General features: G+C 42.2%; 1 protein-coding gene across 9 annotated transcripts in view; it reads right to left on the bottom strand.

Moving 5' to 3' along the window:
• Unc5d (unc-5 netrin receptor D) overlaps positions 1-7,848 on the bottom strand; it is a 537,586-nt gene extending 529,738 nt beyond the window's left edge. For 8 of the 9 annotated variants that reach the window (XM_041673692.1, XM_041673695.1, XM_041673694.1 and 5 more), the window contains exon 1: positions 7,490-7,848. In XM_041673692.1, the coding sequence (XP_041529626.1) occupies positions 7,490-7,586 (97 nt within the window). In that variant the 5' untranslated portion in view covers positions 7,587-7,848. Of the gene's footprint in view, positions 1-6,388; positions 6,484-7,489 lie in introns of those variants that run through there. The other variant, XM_041673700.1, reaches the window with a different exon arrangement.
• Between the last annotated feature and the right edge of the window lie 8,512 nt (positions 7,849-16,360).

The raw sequence follows: 16,360 nt of genomic DNA, 5'->3' as shown, positions 1-16,360 counted from the left end.
ATGTCTATTCGTTTAGAAGTAGCTGTATGTCTACCTGAAGAACACTGGCGTTTGTGTGTCTCTACCCTCCTACTGGTCTGTTTTTTCAGTCTTGTATTGAAACCCAACTTCACACTTCACACTGACTTGCAAATGAAAAACAAAGCCAGCACTGAAAAGGATGATCACCTATGGTCTGTGGACGGATCACCTAGAAGCTTGCTGAAAATACAGTCTCAGCCCCTTCCTCAAATTACGACATCAGAACCTGCATTATAAAATGGGAGTTGTTTCTATTCAAATGAACATTATCATTGGAAAAGCACCAATTTGTAAGTTCCAAACATCACCCTGCAGCTTTCATAACCCCTGACCTTAAGACTCCCCCTCCTTCCCTGGTAGATTTACTGAGCTAAATTTAAATGAAGAGCTGAAGCATGCAGTAAGTACTGTCCTCGCAGAAGCCACCAAAGACAGCCAGGCAACTCCAAGAAGCTATCACAAATGTATTTAGAGGCAAATTGTACCTACTATTTAGCCAATTAACTTATTGTTTAATATGTTCCCAAAATCTGTGAATGATGTTGCAGGGATGTAGCTATCCTCCTGTTGGTTGAGCCCTTGAGCTAGTCAACTGGTTTCTTCAATATGGCCTCTGGAACCTCCTATTTTTTATGCCTGTCTGCCAGTAATCTACCTTCAGGACTATCTGAGATAAATGTCACTTTTTCTGACTTCTCTGGCTAAGACACCACAGTATTCAATTCAGGTGACAGCACAGCATCTAAAAAGTTCACCCTTAGTTCCCACAGGCCGCCATGACAGTTCCTACCTGTTCCCTCCTATCCTTATGATGGAGTATTGAAGTCATGTGGCAAGTATACAGAGGTCTCTTCCAGGAGATGAAGATTCATTTGAAGCTTATAAAACAGAATTTGGGGTCATAAAATCAATACAATTGGCATGCCACATACATCTATTCTGTGTCAGTTGCTCAACAAGTTGTACATCAACACATTAGAAAAAGTACTATTTTCCACTGAGCATGTAAGATTGTATTTTATTGTTGCCAAACCAACTCTGCAAACCCAACTTTTACAACAGTACCCTAAGTATCCACATAATGCTGCATTGTCTTCAGAATTACAGAAACCTAGAGATCATGAATGCAGGGAGACATGCATAGATTACACATGACTGCTACGCCAGTTTTTAATAAGGAACCATAGCATGTTTTGGTCCAGACACCGGGGATGATTGCATGTGCACTAACTAAAGCGCATCATTGAACCTCCCTTGAAAAATAGGTCTCAGCTTGTTAGGGCCATTATTCATGAATCCATGGCAAAAGCTGGTCATAAAAATAAACTTTGAGCCTACAAGATGGCTCAATAGATAAGCGCAAACCTGGTGACCTGAGTTCAACTCCACATAAAGGAGTAAGGAAAGAAATGACCACAATCTTGTCCTCTGGTCTACACATATGCAGCGCTGCATGCACACCCATGTAATATACCTAACACACACATACACACACACACACACACACATATACAATAAATACTAGAAAATACTTTATAACCTGTGGGGTAGCTAAAATGTAATCTCAAAGACAAAACACAGGTTTGGTCATCTGTATTCCAAAATTCCAAATCTACAAAACTCCAACATAAGGAAGTTTAGGATCACCTACCATATACCACATTGCAAAATTTTAAACTTGACTGCGTGGGTCTAGTGAAGGTCAAGGTACCCTAAAAGTGATGCATAAATTGCCATCACGCCACCCGATAGTCTGTATGTGAAACATAAATGAACCCTCATTAGACTCAAGTCCATTTCCAATATAACTTATTTATACAAAATCTGAGCAATTACTAAATCAAAATGATCCCAAGTATGTCTGCTAAGGGATACCCAACGCTCTTGCCAGATTCTATATCAGTCCCATAAGCACAGCCCGACTATTTCTATCTCTGAGTTCTAGCTCCCTGTAGTGGGAGCAAGGCAGACAGCAGCAGTGAGATGAGCTGAAAAGTCTTGGTGCACTTAACACCACAGACTTACCCACTTGTAAAAGAGAATTTTCAAACCAAAACAGAGTTAGCAGTGCAGTGCAGATAGAACCACCCAAACTTAATACATTAACATCCGCCTAATTTGCAAAATTATCTACGTGCGGCGTGTGTGCACACAATAAGGCCATTCGATGCAATGTGGCACTAACAATTAAAAGTTCCTTTCAAAGTGGAAATGCAAAATAGAACGAATATCTATTTTCTATAAATGAATCTAGCCATCTGCCTTGCAAAAGCAGCAGCAGCAGGAGTACCCAAAACAGCAGAAACAGCAGCCTCTCGTGTTAACAATCTATTCTCAAATCTCATGCTCCACATTTCCCCGGCAAACAAGGCTAAAAATACAAGACATGCAACAAATAGTCTTTTGGGATCTGCCATTCCATGGATGGTGTATTCAATCAGAGTAATATTTTCTGTTGACACTCAAGACTGGAGAGAGAGAGAAAAAAAGCAAGCTATCATATTAGAAAGTGGCATTCAGCATTTTAAGCGTGACTCCAATCCCAAAGTATATTAAACTGAATGCTGTAAGAATGTTGTTTTCATACAACATAAATCTCTTAGATTTATCTGAATAGATTCGCAGATATATTTAAGCTACTTCAAATTCCTCTATAATTCTTGATAGTTATGAAGATACCATTTTAGCACTTTTGTCAACAGAATGCAAGGGACCACTTATTTTCAGCATAGCTGAGCTACACTGTACATTGCAAACTCTTAAGTCAGACTGACTGGGTTTAAGATCTTGCATATCCTAACTCCTCCATGGGCTTGCAATTTTATTTAACCCTCATGCTCCTCTTTTCCTACCTTACAAATAGTAACACGTAACATCCTGAGCCATTTTAAGGAATAAACGAACTAATGTGGGTAACATATTCAGAATAATTAATGAGTAATATCAAAATGAGTTCATATTCAAGATGCAAAAAAAATGCCTTCTTTCAAAGAATAGCCAGAATACGGAGTAAAAAATGATGTTTTGAAGCCAACAATGGAGAAAATGAAAGGTGAAGGGCAGAAATGGCTCACTTAAAAGTGGGGTTCCAAAAGTCGAACACTCTATAACCCCAGCATTGGGGAGACAGAGACAAGACATCACTGGTGCTTGGTAGCTAGCCATTCTAGCCATTTAATGAGCTCCAGGTTCGGCAGAAGACCCTGTAACAAAACAAGATGAGCCAGCAAGATGACTCCGTTGGTAAAGGTGCTTGCCACCAAGCCTGACGACCTGAATTCAATCCCTGGGTCACACAGAGTGGAAAGGGAAGAATACTTCTGCACATTTCCTCTGACCTCCAAATAGATACCATGGCACACACATGTCCCCTTTGGTAAGTGTGTGTGTGTGTGTGTGTGTGTGTGTGTGTGTGTGTGTGTGAATGAATACATGTAATTACAAAATTAAAAATAAAAAGACGAGTGGTTAAAAAAAAGATGCCATGTCAACCTCTGGTCTCTAACGCACGAACACTCACATACACAAAGTGAAGAATAAGTGTTTGGCCTTTACATGACCTAAGTGACTTAGGGTATACAGGATGAGTTTCCATCATTGTTCTGTTTCACAGTTAGGTTATGACATCATCGGAATAGGCAGAAGGAAGATGACAAGGACAGTGTCACTCAGGAGGGAGGCACAGCCTGGAGTAAAGACTAATAGGATTAATGACAAAGGTATTCTCCACAGAGAGAGAGAATGCATGTGAACCTTCTCAAGATGAGGCCACCCCACACCACTACTACAACTTCCTTAAAGGTCTCAATGTTTGGAATCAATTTTCATATATATGGCTTGTATCTACACTCTAATGTTTAAAAACAAAACAAAAGAGGCAGTAGAGAAGGATATCAAATAGCCACTATCTCCCAAGGAACTGATTCCTTCACAAAGCTCCATGTTGGCAACATCTTAAGATGAGTACTGTATTCTGGGAAGGAAAAATAAATAAACAAAACACAAGTTTGCAAGCCACCTAGGTAAGAAGGGCAAACTGAGTATTCCATGCATCAGAAAGGCTGCTCTGGAACTCCCTGACCAATCCTGTCAGTCCTGAGAGCGCCCAGGGAGAACCCTTGGGACAGGCTGGGTTTCCTGGACTTCAGAGCAAGCACTCCCTCAAGAATGAGACTCATACAAGGGTGGTTCACAGAGTGAGGAAGTCCATAAAGGGTTCAGGTGCTCTCACACTTTCATTAGACAAATCAAAGCAATTAGTCTCCTCTTTAGAACTGAGATACTTAAAAGATCTCTTGAGTAGAAAGTGTTTTCTTCAGGTAGGAAGAGAAGGTGCCACAGGGTTGCTCAAGCCAGGAATTACAACCTTTGGATCAGAAAAGGTCTGGCAGGAAGTTGGGAGTGTGGAGGGTGCTTTACCTTCAGTTTTATGAGCAGATTATAATCTTTTGAAACATAGGAACACAAGGAGAGAGAGAGAAAAAAAAAAGGAAGTGTTCTCAAATAACATTAAGAAAGTGCCAACAGCTATAAGAAATGGAGAGAAGATGGGAACACGTGTAAGTCATATGACCCTCAGTGCCTATAACGTTAAATGTGTACATTCTTTGCCGTAAGTGTACCCCTCTAGTTATCGGAAGCAAATGTCATCATCTAGCCTGCTTAATGACATGGTCTCTTCTGCACATGATCCAGTGGAAATCACAACTCCCCCAGCAACACTCTCTTCTAAGAAGAAAACAAATCAGTATGACATGGTGTGGATTCAATTACCATTCAGCAAGTCACAAGTAACTTTTAAACATCCTTTGTCTAAGTTGTAAAATGTCAAAATGTACCTTAATTACGGTATCGGGGTGCCATCCTTATACTTTACCAGCAGGAATAAAACTTGCTCTCTGAAGGCATAAGCTTTGATTAGAAAGGCAGAAAACCAAATGGTGTTCTGTATCAGGGCTGCTTCCTTTATGTAGTGTCTTGTCCTAAGTGGATTCCTCGCTGAGTGTATTTGAAACCAATCATCCAAAAATTATCCTCAGATTTTCAGATTTATTTTTTTATATTAGGTCGAGAAGCAAAGAGAAGTTAGAGGGGAAAGAGATGGTGGTACTGCTATCATGGCAACAGATATATGGTAAATATGGTATGAACAATGCTCCAGAATCTCATACACATCATACCACCAAAGCATATAGAGTAACTCTATATATGCTGTTCACTAAGATATAACATCTTGGATCGAACCCACAAGAGAAACTGTTGATGGGCTACAGTTATGTGTCAATGGGAGTGTACTTGCCGGGCATGCACACGGCACAGGGTCCAATCCCCCAGCACCCCCAAAGGAAAAGGTTCTCAGAATTATAAACTTTTGACTTGCAAATACAAAATCTACCTATAGAACCCATTAACCATACACAGCACAGTGAAACTGCTAGTCAAGGACACTGCACAAATCCACAGCATCCTGGCTTTAATGCACCCATACCTTGCAGAGACGACAGGACTCAATATGGAAAACTTCAGTTGTACCCACCTGTCCAAAGCTAGATGCAAGCGAACCCACTGGCTGTGTAGCCTTTGTGATGCACATTTAATAAACTAGCTCCAAAAGCGGCTAAAGGTGAACGGAAATGTGACAAGAGAAACGCTACTCGGATTTACTGCTCCATGTGTCTCGGGCATCTCTATGATCTGTGCAAAACATTTGCTGTAAATAAGCCTGCAGAGTGTACAGTATGTTTTCCAGAAGACCTTTACAGAACAGCTTGCAGACAAGAGGTGCTAGCCTTGGTTTCACAGCCAGAAAAACTCCATCCAAGAGGCTGTTGGCATGTTCCCACCTCTTGTTTTGAGCTGGCTTAAAGACAACTCCACAAACCAGATTCCAAGACCCAGTACCTGGAGTCAGTCACCGTGAGCTATCCCCCACACTGGGAACAGCAAGTATAAACTCAAACTGTGAAGGAAAAAATGGGGGAAGGGAGGCACCCCCACTTTCACCCTAACCGTATAAAAACCACTCAGAGTTGACTGAGCTGTGAGGCAGTCTCCGGTCTCTGTAGTAAATTAAATGGCTGAAGCGCGTGCTTTCTTCCAGCCAGAGAAAGAAACGTGCCTCGCTGTAACAGTGTGTGGGAATCACTGAAGCTCGTTTTTTTCCAGCCTTTCCTGCTTTTTATAAACCTGCTCCGTTTAAAAAAAAAAAAAAAGTTCAGGAAATGAAACGCAAATAAGCACAGATCATACAACGGAAAACCTCTATCCATCTTCTAAAATTCTTTCCAGGCAATATAACTGCCCTTAACACCGCTAGCTGCTATAAAAATGAGATTATAAAAAAAAATAAAAAAAAATGAGATTATACCAGTTCTTGGGGTCGTTGTCAATCCTTCAAAAAGCCTCACCGCTACCAGGAATATGCTGAGGTGGAGATAAAGGAGAAGGTGAGGTGCTCAGCTCGGTGCCACCTTTTGCTAGGCAAGCGTTAGGTAAAATGTTTAATGCAATCGCATATTCTAAGCCCGCTGGATGACAAGCAGCAAAGAAGGTAAGGTAAGGAAGGCCAGGGAATGAAAAGCTCCTGGATTATTTCAAAGGTAGCCACGGCACTGGGGCTGTCTCAAACTGCCTGTGATCAGCTTCAAAACAGGTCCGTGGGGGTGTATCTTTAAGTTGATGCTCTGCTGGAGTGCAGCGGATCCGGGTGGTGGTGGGGAAGGGGGGGGGGGGGGTCCTGAGCTTAAGAGAAGCAGAGATGTCCCTGCTGCTCAGGGAGGCCCGCGCTTCCTAGCTGGAGTAAGCACCGAGTAGGGAGAGGATGCGCCCCGGGAGTGGAGCCTCGGGCCAACTGCTTATCCGGCTGGGCACTGCAGGCGCTGTTACACCCTGGGGTTACACACAGCTCCCCAGAGTTCCCGCATCCACGCGGCCTCTGAGAAGCAAAGCCAGTGATGGCTTAGAGCCAGAGCTAGGGTCGCCCGAGGGGTACTGTGCTTGGCGCAGAGCTAAGTGACCAGCTCCGCTGCTTCCCCTAAAGGGAAAAAAGGCGCAGTCTCTATTAGAGCCCACTCGCTTGCCTCTTTCCCTATGTACTCCCTAAGATCATCGTGGGCTCCCACCCCGAAAGGAGCTCGTCCAAGAAGGAAAAGTGGAGACGACAGAGGAGAGCGAGGATGTAGTAAAGACAAGCAATGCAGCCTGCAGCAAATAGGGAGGGTTCGGGAAACCGAACAGGTACTGAGACTCAAGGGTAGGGGCCCAGGTCACAGCAACCTGTAGGATTGAGGCAGATAGCAAACTTGGATGCGAAGGCAGTGGTCCCCTGGAGCTCCTCCACCCGTTCCCACCGAGTCGCGCTCCGCACGCGGAGAGAAGCAAGCACAACTTGGGAAGCCCACGCCGAAGGTGCGGGTCCCGCTCCTCCTCCGCCCTCTCCTCTGCGCACCGCCGTCCACCCAGCGCTTACCTCGGGCAGCCGCGGCCCCCGCCGCCCAGAAACAGAGTCCTAGCCACGGGAGCCAACGGCGCGCTCCGCAGCCGCCGCCCGCAGCCGCTGTCCCCATGCTCTGAGCTCCGCTCTGGCTGCACTCCTCTTCCACACCCTGGGAGTCCTCAAGGCACGACGGCGGGGGAGACCACCGCCAGTAGGTTCCCACGGGGGGTGGTGGTCTGTGGTGAGTCGAGCTTCTCCACCGCCGTTCCCTACGGAGCGGAGACACCGGATGGGCTGCGGGACAGAGCGCCCGTCCCCATTGCCTCCTGCGGCGCCGCCCGCCTTGCCCGCTGTGCGGACCGCAGCCCCAGCTCCTGTCAGGGTCCGGGACTACCAAGCTGAGCCAGGAGACCGCATCGCTAATGAGCCCCGGGGCCGCCCCTGCTCCGCCCCTCGCAGCGGCCACCAATGAGCCGCGCCGGGGCGGGACGGAGGGCGGGACCGAGAGCGGGCGATGCAGGTGAGCCCGCAGCAGGCGCACGTGCAGACGCAGCCTCCCCTCAGCGGAGGGCTCGCGCGTGAGGGAAGGCAGCGCGCCCAAGCCAGCGGCCTGAGGCGAGGACGCGCGCCCGCCAGCAGCGAGCTGTGCGGAGCAGCCTCTTGGAGGCAAGCGCCCAGCTGCGGGATGGAGGCTTCTTGCTTGCTAACTCCGAGTGAGACCGAGGCTTCCAGGAAACCGAGGTTTTACTAAACTTTGTGTTGACTCTGCTATTTCCACTTTCTAGCCAGCAGAAGGATGGAACAAGAAAAAAAAAAATCATAAACCATTCCTAACTATGGTCAAAGAAGTGAATTGAGGGTGCTTGTGGATGTATGGGATCAAGTTTTACTTTGCTTTGTTTTAAGGAAGCAAAAACTCCCCATTTTTTCTTTTCTGTTATAGGTGTCGTTCCGGAATTCTCAAAAGTTCTCAAAAGTTGCCTCATTGCTGGTCCCTTATATATTTGTTCATTTCAATCTGGGCTCTGGAAATTGCTTTTCTAGTAAGTAAAATGAAAGTTAAAAACAGAGAGAGAGGGAGAGAGAGAGAGAGAGAGAGAGAGAGAGGTGCAAAGCCTTGAGAGAAGAAAAAGATTTTTAAAACACCCACTTATTTAAATTGTTTGTTTGTTTCCTCTTTTTTAGGTGGTTAAATCTTTCTTTAACTGAACTTGGACCTAGAAGGGCCTCAAAGTTGTTTTTGATCCTCTACAGTAGACTGCTGGCTTTAGGCAAACAATCCCCTTCTCCAAGACAGTTGCTTTCCTGTCCAGGGCTCCACAATGAGATCATGACTTTCTGTCTGAAGCCATCAAAATGCATCGAAGACTCAGCTGATCAGAAATCTAGGCCCTCCCTTCTCTGGTAGTCTCCGTAAGAGAAGGAAAACTTGGCTTGAAAGACAGCATTGATGGCAATCGAGGGCTGTATTGATAGATGCAATAATACAAAGCAAACATATCTTGCCAAAGTGCTACCTGCTCCCAAACACCTCTCTATGGAGAATAAACAGTTTAATGTAAGGTGATTGTTGAGAATGAGGAAATTGCACTCACTTACTTTGTCCTAAAGACAAAGAGGATGCAAGACAGAAAGATTAATTACCTGATAAGCGCATAGACCATCCCCCCTCTGAGGACACAAGTCTTGTGAATGTCAGTGGAAGGAGCTGATTTTTTCCTAAAGAGCTCTTGTAGCTCAATAACATGTTTGGGTCCTGGGTAAGAACCAAGCTCTGGGGAATGGATACTTCAAAGCAAAGACTGATGTGGGGCTGGCAAGGGACTCGCCTGGAAATCTCTTTAGAATCTTGGTAAATGAGGGGTTTGTCCTTTTCTTTTGAGAAGGTGAATTGAAAATTAATCTACCAAATATGCTTCACCTGTCTCCCAGAAACCAATCATTCATCGCCTGCCTTTCTGTATTCCTCAAGACTATGTGGAAGCTGGTACTTGTGTTATTTGTATGGTTGGCTTTTTTTTTAAGAAAAATAGTTAAATTTCCAAGAATATATGACTGTAGTTAATTCCTAACTATTGTCCCCACAGGGAGCAAAAGTAAAATCAGTTTATTTTGGGAAAGAGTCTGAGAAATAGATAGACAATTTTATATTAATAATTCCAACGGAAATGATGGATGAAAGAAAAGGAAAGCAAATTACCTTTGAACACATAAACCACAGTCTCAGGAGCAGGCCTTCACACATGTTTCTAAAGAAGACTGTACAAGGCAGGTGTCTTAACACTATCTGAAGAGAAGGATAGTGAAGTTGACTTTCTGACATAAATTTCCCAAGGCCGATGTAAGTAAGTAGTTGTTGAACATCAAGAAAGAACAAGAAGAACAATGTCCATTTTGTGTAATTTAAACTCACAGTGAAAACCACAGGCACGTCTGGTCAGTGAGGTTTATTTAGTTATTGAATGAACAGAATTGTTACCTGAAGTGTTGCATAACGTGTAGTAGACACTCCATATTAATTATGAAGTATATCCAAATTTCCTGTGTTAGCTAACTTCAGATATTTTAAAACACGGACAACTGTCCCATTTGTATAAGTAACCATATCTGTCTGGACAAAACAGTTGAGCAGTTGTCATTCATGGTTAGTTCCTCTATCTAAGCAGCAAGAGCATAGAATGGGAGCCCTGGGACTGATGAGATGGATCATAGGTAAATGCGCTTACAGCATGAGCTGGTCCACTCTCCACGCGAGCTTCATGCAGGGATCCAGTAGAGAAGGACAGCAGCTGTTCTGAAAAGGTGCTCTCTGACAACTACAAGTGTGATGTAAACACCCTTGCACGTGCACACACACACATACACACACACACACACGCACACGTGCACACACACACACGCCATAATGAAGAAAAAGAGGGAAGAGAGGAAGAGGTAACAAGTACCCTAAGAATCTAGATACAAAGGGACTGAAACCCTCCCTGCCAAGAGCTGGCTGACTGGCTGGCTTAAGACTGGCAAATCAACCCCCCTCCCCGTTTCCTTGACCACAAACTGATCACTTGCAACCAATTCAATTTTACAACCACTTCCATTTAAAAACCATCAATTTTTAACTCTGCCTATCATGATTTTGAATACGAGTTACTCAACTGCGTTGGAAATTAAGCTCTGTCTTCTGGAATTGAAATAATTGTTTAACAAACACCTTGTGTTCCAGAGAGATTATTTTGGATTATAGCTAAGCTATAACATTAACTATAACCCAGTATGTATTAATAGGATCAGGTTGCTGTAACAAAAAAACTGAAGGGTGATTAGCTTTTAAATAATAGAAATTTATTTCTCACAGCTATTAAGTGCTAGTGGATTCAATGGATGCCCTGTCACCCACATTATCTCACAGTGGAAAAGTGAAGGTCGGGCTTCTTATAGAAAGGCATTGATCCCATTCATGAAGACTCCAACTATATCACCTACTAAAAGTCCTGCCTCCCATGACCGCCATCTTGGTAACTAGACATCAGCATATGGAGGGGGTGAAAGCACAAACATTCAGACCAAAGCTAATATTAATTCAAGGAAGAGAATCAGTAAAGTGTTATATTTTTGTTCTTTGAATTGATGATGCTAATTTTCTAATAATTCATCCACAAAGAAATGAGGTATGAAATTTTGACTTCTATCATTTTTGGATTATCTCTACTTTCAAAAAGTAAAAGTAAAAATATGAAGTGACTCACTCACACTAAGAGGAGAGGAGAGAACTACTGAGTCTGGACAAGTATGCGTTCAAATATGTGTATTTTTCATAGGCCTTGTATTATACTTCTCTAATGTCTTCTCTTGTTTCCCTGTTGATGTGATACAAACACTGTGCAAAGTGACTTGAGGGAGGAAAGGCCTTGTTTGCCTTCTAGGTTACTTATATTCCTTCACTCCTTCACTGAGAGAAACCCAACCAGGAACTCAGCAGGAACTAGGAATGGAAGCAGAGTCAAGAAGGATGGCTGCTTCCTGACTTGCCCCTCATGGCTTGCTCAGTCTTCTTTGCTATAAAACTCAGGACAACCTGACCAGAGGTGGCACTATCCACAGTGAACTGGGACGTCCCACGTCAATCACTAATGACTAAATACCCCTCGGTCTTGCCCAAAGGCCAAATCACTGGAGGCAATGTTTCAACTGACGGTCCTTCTTCTCTGGTGAAGTTTGTATGGAGTTGACAAACCCATCTCAGTGCATTTGGGAAGAGTTCTCTGTGTGTCTGGGGAGAGAGTACTTAGCCCATCTGCTCGGTACAAGGAGCAGAACTCTGGGAAAAGTCACTAAGGCAGAAGTGGTCAACTTGACTTGGCTTCTAGGCATCTTCTACGTGATGCAGAAGGACGATGGGAGCTTTACAGTTATGGGAAGGCTTGCCAAAGATGTGGCCTTTCTTCTTGGAATCCCAGGAAATCATTATAATTGTGGAGATGGCATCATTCTTTATGACAATGGTCATAAGAATTGTATTTTTAATGAAGATTACTGAAAAATAACAGTAACACTCAAAAAAGAAAAACATCACCATCACTTTGGACATGAAAGCATTCAAAATGAAGCAGCAGATTTTTTTGTTTTGTTTTCTCCCCCCGCCCCCCTTTGGTTTTTGTGGATTAGACTCCCTTGAGATCAACACATGACTCATTTAACACATACGCAAAGGCAAGATGCTGAAGACAGTGAGATGGTGACCTTTAGGAACAGAACACAGCTATAGCTGAATAGGAAGAAGGCTGAGGACCACTAAAGACTTTCTGGAAGAAGAGCTGAAAATAATACCATGTGCCAGGATTTACCTAACCTGTGGGCTGAGTGGGCAATCTGAGATGTAATGAATGTTAGAATTACTCTTTATAGGGGCTTAAAATAACTTTCTTCTCTTGGGCATGGGTCAAGGACCAGTTATCTCTGTACATTTATGATTCAATAGTGCAGCTTCTTCCTCGTTGAACTTGTCCACTGTTTCTGAAGACCCAACTAATATCTGTTTCTAGCTCTGCAACTGCTGGATGTTTGTGATAGAAGCCACTGTCTCTATTAATCATACAATTATGCTAATACATGTGGGAAGACTAAAAATGAACTGGACGAAAGGGCAACAGCTGGCGACTTCAATTGGTGAATTTGGCCACACAATTAAATGAGATATTTTACACATTTCCCCCGGGAATACTGCATGCCAGTCATTTTCCTAGTACACTCTTGTTCAGTCAGAGCAGCACAATTCAGAAATGCATGCAACTTATGATGAGTGCGCTGTCATTTACTCAGGACTGAGTGCTCACATGGCGACACCTGATTCATGAACTTGCTGGAAAGCAAAGGAATAATACAGGTGTTAAAAGCTGTGAGTTTTTCACATGGGATGTTCTGTCTGTGTACCATAGTCCAGGTTAACAACCTTCCCTGTAAAAGGCAATATAGGGTAGTTTGTTAGGTAAACTCTCTCTCTCTCACAGACAAAATTAGAGAAGTGTATTTTAGAGGTCAGGCTATGAAGCAGCAATAAAGTGCGAAAATCCAATACATTTGTTTAAAAAGGGCAGCAGGGCACCAAGATAAGACTCCAACTAAACAGATTTTTCCTGACACCACAAGTGTGCCTTCCTTCTTGTACCCTGGGAATTGTCTCTGAGCACCAGCTTCCCAGAGACGCGGCTCCAGCCCCTGGCACAGACGAATGAAGAGAACTTAAAAATAATAACAAGAACACAAGTCTTTGGCAGTTAAATGAATGCATTAGTGCTTTCAAAATAATACACTTGAACGGGAAGAAACAATATGTGTTAGCTCATCAAAGATTCAGCCTTTGATATCAGAGGAACGGGCAACCTTTGAACGATATGACTTTGGTCTTTGGGATCAGAAGTGCAACAATTTCCTCCTCTCATCACTTGGTGGCCTTTGTGGCAGCTCAGGAGAAAGATCCTGATATCATTCCTTACAGGAAGGAAAATGAGTAGGATTCTTACTGTTAAATGTTTGATGTGTGTTTATGCTGAGCTCTTACTCCTCAGTTCTGCCTCTCTCTGCTCCTTCTTTATTGTATCATTGATTCCCTCATTCCCTCTTTTACCAGTCTCTCTTTATCTGCTCTGCTAATACTGAATCAACTGGTGAATAGTCAGAATAAGGGAGGATAATTAATAAAAAAAAACAATTATTGTCATTTTAACTAATAATTCAAAGAAAATCAAACAGAACGTGAATTAGACATTGCATGTCTTCATGAATCCTCCCCTAGCTCCACAGTTATCTCCAGGTACAAGAAGGAAGGTCTAGGGAGATGATGGCCCTGTAGACTCTGCTCTGAAATGCTAAATGCTAATATGCTAAAGATGTGAAAGTCTAATCAATTCCAAAGTCCCCACCCCTTCATTAATAGCATGCAATCCAGGGATCATTACATGAAGCCAGCCAATCAAAGCAAGTTGTTGAAAGAAAGGTAAGGTCAGGTGACCAATTTCTAGCATATGAACATGGAAATTCCCAGTGAGTATGGCCTTATTATTGTGAAGTTTCCTGGCTGATGCTGTACCAGAGCTGAAAAATTAATGTGTACCAGGGAGTGTTTGAACATCAGATTTGAAGAGAGTAGAGTGTATGGCTTGTATAAGATTTAAAAAAAAAAGACAGAGAGTAAGAAAAAGAGCAATATAAATAAGTAAATAAATTATTTGGAACTTTGCTCTAAAACACAGGAAACAGTGTGAGAGTGGTTCATACAGATTTGGTAAGCAGCCTGTACCATCATCAGAATGTATGATGCTTACTTCATTACATGTTCTTGTAAAAGTGCCATCTGCAAAGTACCAAGAGAAGAACAGAATAGGGTCCCGAGAATATAACCTCAAGGGCACAGGCTATATATGTCCTTTCCCATTATATCCCTTTCTGCATACATCCCTTCCCATTACAACCCTATCCGTACACACCCTTCCCATTACAACTCTTTCCATACACATCCCTTCCCATTTACAACCCTTTACATATATGTCCTTCTCATTTGTTTTTTTTTCTTTTCCCTTTTATCTTCCTTTTGGTTGATTTCTATTCTGAATTAAGACAAAACAAGATACTCCCTAGAACTCTGAAAAGAATGACATTCTTCATAGACCCTTGAAAGTAGTTCTTAATAATGTAACATGATTAATAGTTGAAGTTTTATAAGCATAAAATGCTAATTTAACAAACAGAATCTTTTTTCAGTTTTTAAATAAAGCATTTACTTTTCTGGCCTCTAACCTATGTCTGTTCCTCTTTCTCCATAGGTATAGTAGAAAAAAGCTATTTTTTATGTTTTAAGGTTAAGGCAATCGACTTAAAAGCATTCATCAGTAAATGGCTGGCATGCAGTTTGAAAGAAAAAAGATCTACTTTACATGTTAAGTAGCATTTTGCTGAAAATAAAAATTAAGAGACTTTCATTGCAATTTAATTCAACCACATATTCTGATCATCTTGTCAGATATGAGGACTACTTAATGCCACTTCAAGCACCAGCTTTGGAGACAGGTAGTTTGGCCCTAGAGTAGAGGTGATAGGGATCACTACAAAACTGTGGTCATTGGTGTCTAGAGAGAAAATAATTCTCAATGAAATTCCTTTGATACTCATGAACTTCAGCCAATGACAGTGTATCCTGTGCTGAAAAGAGAAACCTCTTACCTTACACATACACATATCCACTGGGTAGATGAATCATCATTTTATTTTATATAAATAGAAAACTTGTAGATACAGACATGGATGTGTGTGTTCATAAGCGGTGTGTGCATTTGTGTACATAAACCAAGAGAACTGAGATATTTGAATGTATCCTTTAACACTCGGGGTAGAAGGATCTGACATTTGACCAACATGATGCATTAACTCTGCTCCTTAGTGCACGGAGTGCTCTACTGTTACCTAGGAGGAATGACAGACAACACGTACAAAAGGAATGTTTAACACTTGTTACCTGACTTAAAACCAAGATGACTACGACTGTGCATCATCAAGGAAACAGCTTCTAGGTAGTGGATAATCTATAGATTTTTTTTGGACTCTGGTCAGCAGAAGGTGAAAATATGAGTCATGCAATACCCTTTACCAGAGAACAAATCCAAGCCAGTTCTCTAACTCTAAACAGAGACTGGGGTGAGATGATCCAAGTCAAGAGTGGACCCTGCTAGTTAGAGAAGCACAGATCAGGAGGTTACCACTTCATCACTGGAAGGTGAAACTCACTGCAAACTTCTTTGAGGTCTGAGTACCATTTCCTACAACCATAGAACAGTACAGCAGTCCCGAAAGACTGGTCCATATAAGACCTAGTTTTACACTGGGGCTTTATTACCCCAAGTATTATCTTGAGATCTCTGCTAATCTACACAAATGAGAAAGCTAGTCACATTAAGAATGAAGATAATAGAGCTGGGGGCCTAGAAAAGGAGCCACCCCAGACCTCAAAATAACCATACTAATCAATATCCTAGAACACTCTAATATGACTTAAAAATAGATCAAAATAAAACCAACATTTGAAGGTCAAGTCATAGTATAAGAGAAAACACATCTTAGGAAATTTTCTTGGGATGCTCTAAATAGGAAGAGATAAATAAACTAAAATGGAAAAAAAATTAACATTAGAATATTGCAGAAATCTTGAGAATTAATATTGTGATCATTGAAACAAACAGTACAAGGCTCAAAACTAACAGAAATGAAAAAAGAAATAGTTAATAGTGATAAAACATTAAAATACATGAAAATGCAAGTACAGTTTCAACCATATAAGAGAACTAAGAATCTTTGAGAATAAAATATTAAGATACTGTGAAACACATCCAAAGAGCTAAAGAGAAGGAAATTTTAGAG

The sequence above is a fragment of the Microtus oregoni genome, unplaced genomic scaffold (genome assembly GCF_018167655.1).
Source record: "Microtus oregoni isolate MIOR12 unplaced genomic scaffold, Mior012 000024F_ref0000369, whole genome shotgun sequence".
NCBI classification, from domain to species: Eukaryota; Metazoa; Chordata; class Mammalia; order Rodentia; family Cricetidae; genus Microtus; species Microtus oregoni.
The sequence above is the reverse complement of the archived record's forward strand: the minus strand, read 5'-3'. Positions and strand labels throughout refer to the sequence as shown.